At 41.7% G+C, this 12,976-nt stretch overlaps 1 protein-coding gene across 1 annotated transcript in view; it reads left to right on the plus strand.

Annotated features, from left to right (window-relative positions):
- LOC144766891 (membrane-spanning 4-domains subfamily A member 4A-like) overlaps nucleotides 1–12,976 on the plus strand; it is a 458,387-nt gene that overhangs the window by 150,749 nt on the left and 294,662 nt on the right. Inside the window, exon 3 of the mRNA XM_078650602.1 lies at nucleotides 10,161–10,277. Within this exon, the coding sequence (XP_078506728.1) occupies nucleotides 10,161–10,277 (117 nt within the window). The remainder of the gene's footprint in view (nucleotides 1–10,160; nucleotides 10,278–12,976) is intronic.

A 12,976-nucleotide genomic window follows, 5' to 3' on the forward strand; every position in this document is an offset into this window, starting at 1 on the left:
TATGAAAAGTTTCCATACTTCACAGGGTTTAATGTTACAAATCCAGAAATGTTTTATTTAAAAAATGAGAATAAGACAGGAATGAAAACAATGTTGACCAATACTAAACACATTTATTCTGCAAACTGTCATGCTCAGCTGTCTACATTAGGTTTTGACTTTTGGAAAGACAACATCGAGACAAAAACTGTCTGGGGCACAAAAGACTGGCATGTGCAAGGTTTAGAAGCCCTGTTCAGAGCTTGCACTATACCAGAACAAATAATGTTTTTAAATGACACTGTTCAACAAACTTCTTGTCTTGGCCTAGCTAAGATAAAAGATTTAAATAAACCATCTATACCTAAACCCACATCTGACAGGGATAATGCTACAGAAGAGGAGGTAGGCGTACCCTATATTTTAAAACAGAACAGAACTAATCGTGATTGGAAAAAATGGTTAATCTGGCCCACAGACACTAATAACTGTCATGATAGATTCCTGGAAAAAACACAGGGGTTCAAAATGAACAGGCCAGATCCAAGATATTTCCAGAGACAACATCCAGGGTTAGTAACCACTTACAGTGTAAGGAAGCTGTGCCTTGAGTGGCTTCAGAAATCTACACTTCCAGAAATTAAACAACACTTATCTTTACTTAAAGAAAGCAATGATTTGCGAGATTTCTTAATGGGGCCTCGCAAACCACAGCAAAAACGTTTCACATACGCTGGAATATACGCGGCATACAACGAAATATGGAAAGTGACGCAAATGGAAACTGCAGAAAGAATACGAGAAATTGATCGTATTCATTTAGAAAAAAGCCTTTGTATAGTGGACAATGGGTTAACGACACTGTCCTCCAGAATTTATTCTTTGGACAGCATTGTGTAATCTGCCATTGACATCATAGAACAAGACTTGTTAATGTTACAACATGGCTAGTCTCAATTACGTTCTATCATGCTGCTAGGCTGGACATTGCAAAATCTGCATTCAGGCTATGTGCCATGGCATCTAATCAATACCACGCCATTGTTTGCTGTATTTAACCTTACAGATAAATAAATCTCTTTGGCACAAAGAGGAGCAGACTATACGGTGCTGAGCATTGAAAAACTCGAAAGATTACAATTAACAGTTTCTGAGAAACCTGTCATTGAATGGATAATTCATGGCACCATTATGATACCAGTGACGTCTTTCCTATTTCAGTATTGTCTGGAGCATATACCAGTGGGCCTGTATGAAAGGTTGGGTAAAGAATACATTAAGTCGACCTGGGATTTACCATACACGCACAAATGTTGGAATGGGGGACATGAAGTATTACTTAGTGGTAAGAATTGTAAAAACTCACTGAGTGGTACAGTTTTGTGCCAGGGTATTCATTTGCATGGAGCCTGCGACGGTTCTGCAAATAACCTCTCTTGCCACCTGCACGGTTCGCCCTCCACTGCGATAGTACCGATTTTCAGGCAGCTATCCAATGGCAGCTACGTCATGCTCAATGATCACAGCTGTTGTGGCATGTTGCCAGGAAAAAGTTATTTTGTAACTGTGTCATCCACGGTCACTTGTTGTATGCAAGTATTGTATCCAAAAAGTGAGACAGGAAGGGAGACGGCTTTATGGCCTTCACTGAATGTCTCTCCTATACGAATTGATACTTTAAGCAGAATGAAAGCCATTCTTTTACAAAAAAATGTGCCACTGACCTCATCTAGAGAAACGTATGATCTGCAAGTAGCAGGGTCTTCTGCAGAGATACATGCATTATTATCAACAAACTACCCAGTACATTTTGCAGAAATGTTAAGTCAAATCTTAAACGTGTCGGATACCAGCGGCATCGCACATGTATTTAATATGATTTTTTCTGGACTGTTAACACCATTTGAAGCAGTCCTCTGCATTTTTCCAAATTTCGTGCACTCTGTGTTCGGCGGCCTGCCTCTCATCTTGGGACTAGTAGCAGGAATTCTAGTTTTATTCCTTCTGCTCCGATATGGCAAGTCCGGCCACCAGCAACACCCAGACTACCATGAAACAATGCCTCCTTGCCATGAGGTATCGTGAGAGAATTTCGCAGATTCTTGGCTTGGCTCGTTTAAGAGATCTAAACACAACCTGGTTTCTATCGTTCAGACCAATCTGGCAAGATTGCATCTTACCTGTTCTTCGATGCCTGCTTTGCGGACAAGAATGCGTGTTGGACATTTGTCTTACACTTCCATCAGTACTGCCATCGGATGTTGACGCTTTGCTAGGTCCAGTAACGGCTCATGCATCGTGTTGCCCCCAACGGCTGCCTATTCTGATGACTGCATTCATTGAGGTCTCACCGGCAAGTCTAACTGAGGGTGAGATACGAGAAACTACAGGCATACAGGTACCTTCTACTACGGACATTGCTAATGCATCAAACGCTGACGGCGAAGATCCACACTTCTGCACTTTTGATCTGCTAACTGAAGTGGTTCCACTTTCACCTACAATGGTGAATCGTTTCTTTGCCAGCCTAGACGATCTGATGTTTTCTCCTGACTCTGAGGAATACTCTTGATAAATTCACGGGAAACATCCTTTACAACGCAACTTTTACCACGCAGTGCCTTTACGACGCAACTTTTACAACGCAAACCATTACAACGCATTGCGCTGGGGGGCACTCTAGGATAGGGAATACGTTTAATTTACTGTCCAACACCTTCCCTAGTGTCCTCGGGGACTGGAGTTGGAATAGTAAATTAAACTATTCACTATCCAGCACCCCAAAGCGCTATACGTTGTAAAAGTTTTCGTTGTAAAAACCGCGTTGTAAAGGCATGCGATGTAAAAGTATGCGTTGTAACGTCATACATCCTAAATTCACACCGCGTTCCCTGAACTCTGCAATTCGGCCTTCACTTTGCAAAACATAGCCTTCTACCAATTGAACTTTTTTTCTAAAATAGAACTTTTAGCACAGCATTATCTGTTTAAAGTAGAACTATTCTTAGAGAACAAGATTTCGTGTTTGAACTTTCTAAAATGACAATATTTGGCTTCAACCTCGAAAACAAACACAGTTAAAAACTTATGCTATGGAACAGATTTCAGGTATCAATTGATAAATGTACTTTCGTTTTATAAGACAATATATGCTCATGATTTATGCTTGATTTCAGATGACGCCTATAACTTTTGCATACAGTATATACTCATTTCATGTGAACAAGCCTATTTGAATGCATTTTTGTATTTTGGGGTGGGATTGTGAACACTTTGCTTTAGATATGTTCAGTGCTTAGGTATTATTGAACTTAATAATTGTGGAGTGGGTGAAATGTAGGAATCTAGGACCCTAGTGTAATTTTCCCGATTCATGCCCATATATAGGTATAATTCACCCAATCCTTATATAGGCATAGGAATCATTACCTTATTTAGTCTAAGCCTAGCAGCCCAAATACGGCATGACTACTTCCACTAAACTCCGAGAATCCACAACGATTTCTTGGAAAAACCCGCCTTCAGCAGTCAGGGACTTCCCCCTGCTTGAATATTAATTTATCCAAGAACTCCTGGAGTTTTCAAGGAACTGAGGCACTAGTGATGATATGTCCAATCTTACGTCAAACTCCGCACCTTCAAAGTATAAATATGCCTGCATTTGCCCAGTCAAACACACAGTGGTTTTGGAGCAGATCGACTAACTACTTGCCCGACGCCCTGCTGCTGCAAGTGCCGAAGGAAGCCGACCCTCCAACTGACGCACTGAGAAGACGCTGTCTTTTCTCTGGCCGAGAAATCCCGCTCCGGTGTTTCCAGGCTGCCCTTGCGGGTTGCTAGGAGAGCGAGTCCTGAGAGAGATACAAGACCTCTATCATTCTAAAACCAAGGTACGGAGCTGATTAGACCCTTAGAGAATTCTTGGAACAGATTCTTGGCAGAAAATTACTAGACTTAAGCTACACCACACTTACTCCTCCCTCGTACTAGACTTAGGTTAGGTACACCGGGGTAGGCGTATTTTAGAAGCACCAGTTGAGTACTTTTACCCACTATTTTATCACTGTATGTATTTTATGCATTTTATGTATTCTTTGTTTATGGCTTAGAAACCATATCATGCTTTTACAGTATTATTTTATAATACCATTCATATTATATGCATTGTACTTCTTAACTAGCATTAAATTGTAGCAGTGCATTTCTTATGCTTAAGAAATAAGACTGTTCAATTAATACTTTTAATAAACGCCCGTCCCTCTATTTCTGAGCAACTCTGGTGAAACGAAGCATGCACCTCTGACTGAGAGAAATAGCCATCTATTGTTTCCGCGACTCTAGAGATACGTTTCATTCTAGGGAAAGAAAGTTATCATGTTATATAGTTGTCAGAGACTAATCCCTTCTTGTACTTTCGAGAAAGTTTCTAGTGACCTCTGAGCTAGCTGGCACTCACAATTAAGTCTAATATATTCGGCAGAGACTTAGTCGACTTAAGTCCCACGTCTAAGCTGCAGGATATATTATTCCAATGCGCAGAGCCTATTGGGAATATGGGAACTACACTACAAATCTACTTGCCATCTCATCCTTCAGAGCCAGGAGGATGTCTGCCAAGGAATGTGAATTTGGTGCTGAGGTGCTCTTGGTTTTCAGGGAAGGAAGGGTTGAGCTTTTACTGCACAGACTGACAGAGCTACTTGGATCTTCCATCCGCACTTTAACCAGCTCCTTATCCTGCTCCGGCACAACTCTCTCCGGCAATTCTTGCTTGCCCTTGCCATGTCCCTTCCCTCGAGACTGAGCCTGTTTCAAATCCTGTAACTGATCTAACCCCGGGTCTGACTCCTTTTGCTGACCCAACACTGAGTATCTATTGATTAGAGTGATTGCTGGATGCACTTCCAGTTCCAAGCTGTTTTGTTTAACAAGTTCTGAGGTTTTAGCTGATTCCTCGGATTTAAGCAAGGTAATTTTCCCCTGAGGACCGTTGTGTTTACTATGTACACTATTCTTAGCCTCCAATGTCTTTGTTATCCTCCAATGTCTTCGTTTGTGGACCTTTAGAGGGGAGGGGGGGTTGGAGATGATACCGAGACCAGTGTAGAGGGCAAGGTAGGCTCAGAGTTTGGCTCAGACACAACTTTAGCTCCAGGTGAGGGAAGTGGCTGGGGCGTCAATTTTGTTGAGGAAAGAGACATAACCTGGTAGAAGGTTTTCAATGATGGGGTAATTTTTAATTTAGTACCAGCAGGTTTCTTATCCCGAAGTTTCGCCTTACCCTTTTGGGATTTGGGTTTCACAGGAGTTACTGATGCACCAATGCTCCCCTCCTGTTTACTCTGCTTAGCCGAGATTTTAACTTCCGCCACGGGTGGGGCGACTCGCTGGTAATTTTCCCCTGAGGACCGTTGTGTTCTCTATGTACACTATTCTTAGCCTCCAATGTCTTCGTTATCCTCCAATGTCTTCGTTTGTGGACCTTTAGAGGGGAGGGGGGGTTAGAGATGATACCGAGACCAGTGTAGAGGGCAAGGTAGGCTCAGAGTTTGGCTCAGACACAACTTTAGCTCCAGGTGAGGGAAGTGGCTGGGGCATCAATTTTGTTGAGGAAGGAGACATAACCTGGTAGAAGGTTTTCAATGATGGGGTAATTTTTAACTTAGTACCAGCAGGTTTCTTATCCCGAAGTTTCGCCTTACCCTTTTGGGATTTGGGTTTCACAGGAGTTACCGATGCTCCCCTCCTGTTTACTCTGCTTAGCCGAGATTTTAACTTCCGCCACGGGTGGGGCGACTCGCTGTGGCAAAATTGAGTGAGTAATCAAGTGGGCCGCCCTAGCCCGCAACAAATCTCTTGACAGTTTAGGAGGAGAAATTCCCTCTTGAGATGTGACCCCCCTCTCCATACATTCAGAAAAAACTTCTCCCAGAGTGATCCCCTCTGCTGATATCAGTGCGCCTTTTTTAATTCTGGGGTGTTGTAACTTGCTCCCTGTTTTATTTGATGCAACTGCCTCAACACCCAGGAGTAAAACCCCTGCAGGCAGGGTATGTATCAAAAAGTCTTTAACCATACAAACCCCAACCGGGGTGCCCTGCCAAAGCCCAGTCCCCCCTACCTGCTCTGGGGGAAAATTAGGAGTTTCCAGGCTAAATGATCCTTAATCCAAATAGTACAGCAGCAATGGGAATAGCTCACTCCACTTCCACTCACTTGGGGCGTTTCCCCACCTCCAGCCCGACTTCTGTACGGCTTTTCTGCCCTCGGCGACTTTGCCTTCTGTGCTGGAAATAACTAGACCGTCAACCGCTGCCTGCCTTTCCTGCAGCGGGAGCTCTCCTCGCATACCGGAACTAGAAGCTCGGAGAGGAGATCTCCGTAACGGCACCACTGCTGAAGAAAGAAGAAAAGACAAAAAGGTACTGGAGAAACAGAGGGAACTGGGATCTTGAGCAGTTATTACAAGATCCGCAACCAAGGAAGAAAGAAATATCCCTTTGGTATTCAAGATCACTTGAAGCAGAGGACAGTGAGGTCCCCCCCCCCGAATCATCGGTATGGAATCTTTCCCTACTCTCCCACACCATAGAAGATCAACTCGAAGCCTCCCTCAAGCTACTTTATAGATATATAAAACCTGCTAGGCTAAAAAAGAATCATTTATTTGTGCTAAACAGGCTTTATTACACCCCAGCCAAAATTGCCAAATTCGCACCGGTTCCTGTCCCACAGTGTCCTAGGTGTTAATTTGTCAAAGCTGACAACACCCACATGTTTTTTGAATGCATGGAACGAAGTCTATTTTTGAAGAATGTGGGGGACTCCTTGACAGCCATCTTTGGAAGTGATATAGGGATTGATCTCCACTTGTGATTTTCGGTATAAACGATCTTATAATGGGGGATTTGTCGCAGATACATATTGGTTTGCTGCTCTATCTTATCATTCGGGCTAGGAGGGAGATCTGCATTAGGTGGAAAGACCCGACCCCCCCTAATAGAGAAAGTTGGTTAAAAGCTGCGTTGAGCATGGCATGCCTAGAGCAGGTGAAGGTGGAAAAGGAATTCATGATAACATCTGGTCTCCCCTGTTAACTTGGGGACGGCGCCTGCGTCTGATAACCTGTTAGATCCTCAGTGTCTGAAGCGGGTCCAATGATTACACCAGACCTCAAACACGTGAGGAAGGCCATGGTGGCCTAGACTTACGCAGTGAGTCGAAGGGCGCCTAGGACTACATTACTCAGCTTGTCAAATCTGCTATAGTCTTTGATGAGATGAGGACAAAAAAGACAAAAAGATTTAATTAACATCCAATTATTAATTCATCAATTGAAAATAAATTACTTCCCACCCTTAACACCTATAAACATCACAACATACACCTAAAATTAATTACACAATTACCATAATTAATTACCAATTAATTAATTAAAATTATTTAACAACCAATTATTAATTAATAATAAATGACTTTACACATTTGACACTATAACATCTCAATTAAACAAATATTAATAGATAAAAAATAATCAATACATTTACTATAATTAAATTACTTCCCACCCTATTCACCTATAAATCCACAACCCACTACGGAACTAAAAACGCAAAATTCAAATAAAAAAAATGTATAACTACTTAAAATGTAACACATATATTAAAAATACAAACAATTCTTATACAAAAAAATAAAACACATACATATAAAATAAATACTAAAATACATAGCATTAATAAACAATCCATGTATTTAAAAATGATATTTTTGCAAACGATATTAAACAATTCAATATTTTTAACGTCGATATTACTTAGCTAAAATTGATATTCTTGGCCACAAGAATATGTATGTCAATATTTCTGACCCACAATATTTGCAACTCGATATTTGTGCAAGTTGATATTTTTCAATCGATTTTCTGTCTCTGCACCTTTAAAGAGGCATGAGGTGGAATCAAGACTACACAACCTTGGTATTCAGCAGTCTAGCTTTCAATAGGGCTGGCTGCAGGTTTCTGAGCAAATGTCTAGGGCCTGACCCTTTTTTTACAAATTATCCTTTGGATGGGTCCCAGCACCTGTCCCAGAGCAATATGCTTCTCTTTGTTTACCGGCTCGGCTCGATCAGTCCGATCCAAATTAGACAAATATATTTTCTCAAATTGCACGTGCAGAGTGTAACCTGCCAAATATCGACATCTTATGCTCGGTGAATGGTTCCCATCTGCCCTTGACAGTCAGATATCATTCAGTGCTTTGCTGACACAATTTGTTTTTGAATTCTATTGCAAATCACAAAGCTAGACGAGAGCCCCTTTGCCTCCTCCTTTCCCTGGTGATGTGCAAGGGTTTACAGTGTATGCTTTGTGATTGTTAATGTACTTATTGTCATTGCAAACTTACTTAAATGGTTTTGCGACTGTTGCAAATCTGCAATGCCTTTGAACGTTAGGCCCCATGGGATGGAAAGCAAATATAACTTCCTATTTGTGTTTCCTTTTTCTTTATCCTTGACTTATAGCTTATTTATAAATTACCCCCTTTTTCTTTAACCTTGATGTATAGCTCATTTATAAATTACTTTCAGGCAGTCAGTTTGTTTTTGATTCATATTTTTGCATGATCTCTCTTTTTTAAATTCAGTACTCTGTGCCATAGCAGCGCTGTCTGTCAAACTAGGCAAGGTGCGCTTTTTGGGACCCCCATCCAATTGTCCTATTGTAAACCACTCTGACAATGTGTGGTGCACACAGAAACCCGCCAAAAGATCGTCCTTCCAGTTAGGGCCATTTGCAAACCAGTGAGCTGCATATGTTGTAGTTGCACTACAGCATAGTACACAATGAAATCAGGGAGTCCCAATCCACCTTCCACCCAAGGGAGTAGAGTATGGCATCTCTTCTTAATGTCCTCTCCAGAAGCGTATTTTTCACCTATCTATGATAGCTTCTCAAAAGTGACAGCAAAAACCCAGTGGAGCACATGCAGCAATCACATTGCACAGTAAGTACTCAAGCATTTGCAAATTAAATTAGCCAATACACAAGTTACTTTAAATGATCATTACAAGATATTGATTGGTCATGAGGTGCAAGGAGTGTTCTTGCAGAAGATGACCCAAGTACAAACCTTTTAGTTTTGAGGTGTGCATTTAAGATTTGTGGACCCATCCCACTTGAGTCCTGAGGGTGCATCATGCATAGACTCCATTTGAGTCTCTCCAGCTTTGCTCCCATTAACGCTTGTCCCTTTGTTAAGTTACTGAAGATGACTTCTCTTTCAATTAGTTTTGCTGTCACAGGATTTATTCAAGCAACTCTGAAGGTCAAAGTGAATTTGAGATAATGAAAGTTTGCCGGTAACTTTTAAATGGAAGGATACCTAGTCACCGCTATTTTATGTATTTTTGTTTTAATATGTAAATACTTGCATGAAGAATTTGATTATATATTGTTTGCATTTGCAACTGGTGATTGTTTGATATTGATGGTGTGCTAATGCTTTTGTGTGAATTTTATGGATTTCTAAGTTTTTTTAACCAAAATAGTCTATCTGACTTACTGACTGATTAACCAGTTTTGTGTGCCCCAGACATTTTTTTAATTCTGTTAGTGCTTTTGTCCCTACAATGTCTGCTGGAGAGCAGTTTCAAGCATTTATTTACCCAGTCAAATGTGTAGAGTTATTATGTCATTGAACCTAGTAACAAGATTCCTTGTGGATTGTCCTAATTGAGTAGAAATCTAAGGACTGCCTTCTTCTGCTGATCGTTCTACCAAACATGTACCACATAAAATGTGTGGACATCAATGCCCCGTCTACTCATATGTACGGACTACATACACAGTACATGATGTACTGTAATAAGGTAAATTCACGGGATGCATAAAAAGTTAATTCACCTCCGAAGTACTAGTATGTAGTCCTCTAAGTCTTCTCCTTATCAATATGCACTCAACTGCATAAGACATAAAAGTACTCTGAAGTGGGATACACAACGTGTCAATATTGGTTTAAAGTGCCATGACTACATTTTGTGAAATATATATCTGTGTGATCCTCCCCCTCACTTGATTCAGTTTACCAGATGGAAGTTAGCGTATTGAACACATAACAGGACACTGCTCTTATTTAATGCCTATTTTTAAGAAAACCTTTTTCTTCCTTTTTTGGCAGGTCACACTGATAGTTTGTGGCATTATTCAGATCTTTTTTGGAATTACTCATGATGTTGGCGACATATTTAACCATCCCCTCATTTTTACCGGAGCACCAGAGTGGTCTGGAGTACTGGTAAGTGATTGAGGAGACGAGTCACTTCCTCAGAATTAAGTCTACATGCTCAGAAAGTATGTTAATGGTATATGGTTGTGTTTATATTCTCTAATCTCTAAGTTATATTCTCTAAATTGCCCAAAAAGGGCATTCCCTGACAGCTTCTGAGATCCACTTTCGTGTTCCCATTTCTCTTTCTTCAAGGTAGGGTTGCGCGACATTAGAGTAATGCCACCTTTTGAGGTTAACCACTGTGTACAAATGATCCCCAATTACATTTCAAAATATATCATGTGTAAATTTATCTTGTATGGAAATCCTGAAAATCTGGCATGTCTCCAGTCCTCAAGGATCAACATTGAACATCCATGCTCTAACAGGACAATCCAAAAACTTCCTGCCTTCAGATGTCACATCGGATTGGTGTCATGGACTGATAATTGTGAAAGTAATGTGGGGGTTCTTTCAGTGTTTATCAGTTAACTAAATAGTATCCAATTCACTGGTGTTGTTTTGCCTTCAAAAGATCCGAAAGTCATTCTGTTGCCTGTTCAACAGCTTTAAACCACTGCTCATCATTACCACTGCTAATTGGATGTTGACAGGTGTCCATTTTGATAGTAGAACTCACTCCATAATTCTGTGATAAAATCCAATTTATTAAAACACTGACAGCAAGTGTATGAGTTTGAGGAAGCAGTGGTGTGAGTATGAATGAAGTTTGTGTATACGAAGGAGTGTAACAATTTGTATGAGGTGTTTGTAGTGTGAATATAAGTATGAATTGGAATCCATTCTATTCCCGTGGGGACGGCAATCTATGAAATTTGATAAGACATTTATACACTTCCCAAACTGCACCTGGTGGGCAGAGCGAGCTAACCAGTACTCTTCCAAGGGCATTCAGGCTGGTACTAACTAACTTTTTTTCAAATTAAGCTTTTATTGCATTTTAAAAGACAGTTTTCCCATACATTTACTAAAAGCAGTAGGCTCTGATTACCCCCTCATGAAGTATTCCAATACTTTCATGGTGTACCAAGCAACTCTGACCTTCTCTAGGGGTGTTGATTTTATCATTTATCCCATGAAAGGTCTGAAAACATGGTGCATGGTGCAGCAAAAGTTCCCAAATGTATTTGTAAATAATCCTTGAGAGATCAGAAAATGCACATTTTTACAAGGCCTGTGCTTTTTCATAGCACGTGCTGTGTTATTTTTCAGAGCATCATTTCACTTCCTCTTACATTTTTCCATCTTCCCCTCAGAGAAAAATGTAAAAAATCCTAAATCTCACAATCACATACAGTAGACATCAGAGCTAGGAAGATGTTATAGGCGCATATGGAACTAATAACAGTGGACAACAACAGGGACCTTACAGATTTGGACCGCAAACATGTTCCATCAGTCTCACAGAAAAATATCTCTGTCAGCAATAGTAATTATCATTCAAATATCAGTATTAGATATATATTTGTAACTGAAACCAAAATGTTACCCTCAGCATAGATGCACTCTCAAAACAAGCATTTTATTCAGAACAGCAAAATCAGCAACTTCCAATGAATTAAAAATATGTGTCCTAACACATTTTGGACTAAACAGTCCCTGCTCATAGGCAAATGTACAGCAAAGCAGAGACATCATTGCAGCCACCTGATTGCCATTAAATAAAATGCCACACTCCTGGGCCTCCCTTGAGTTCAACAGATGCATGATGGGAACAGTAGTTCTGCTCAATACAATTTACACCCAGTGGGTCTGCCTTCGCTGACATTTCAAACTGATTAAAGTCAAAACACTTTAGTGGGCTAATTGAATGTCCAATTACTGAAATTGCTGGAAATCAATGGAACCTGTTGATCCCAAAATTACGAACAATCAAAGTCATTCAGGTCCCACTAGGATCTGCGGTGGTGCTACCTCACGGCCAGACTAGCCGTAATGTATGAAACCAAAATGTTGCCCTCAGCAAAGGTGCACAATGAAGACAGGCTTTCACCTTTTATTCACAACAGCTAAATCAGCAACTCGGGGGAGATGTCCCCGGCGGGGCCTATGAGACCGGAGCTCCGGCGGGGGCTGTGAGCTCCCCCCGACGATCTGGTGAGTGGCGGGGGCCCGGTGTGGAGTGCGGCGGCCCCCAGGGAGTGCAGGGGTACGCACCAACGTTGCAACGCGCGTGTGGGCCTGGGACGGCCCGGGAATACAAAATTCATTGCGGGAAGACACTGCTGACAGAGGAGAGCTCACGGTGGTCCACCCTCCCGGGTCAGCGTTACAGCGTGCAGTAAGGCCGGTGACTGGGGGAGATCCACGATCTGCTGGCAGATATGTACTGGGGCATTCCATCGTGCTGAAGGGGTGAACGTAGTGGCCGCCTGCTTAATAGCCCCTGTGGGGGAAACTTACTTTACTGGACACACGCTAGCAGGGGCCCGTGATTTCCAATGTGAGGAGTCTACACACAGTCCCGCTGCCGGGGACTGGCCAACAGAAATTGATTCAGGCCTCCATGAGACACAGCCTGAAGCCCTGAGTGTTGCCTGCCTCATTGTCTTCGCGCCGGACCTGGTGACAGGTGGAAGGTGACCGGTGGGGTAATTGGAATCAATCGTGCTAATTGCTGCTGAGGCCCTGGGACCCTGTGGTCACGACTGTGTGACTGCACACTATCGAAAGCAAGTCTCGCCTACACAGATCGTGCCTGTCTA

Source organism: Lissotriton helveticus, chromosome 7 (genome assembly GCF_964261635.1).
Source record: "Lissotriton helveticus chromosome 7, aLisHel1.1, whole genome shotgun sequence".
Lineage (NCBI taxonomy): Eukaryota > Metazoa > Chordata > Amphibia > Caudata > Salamandridae > Lissotriton > Lissotriton helveticus.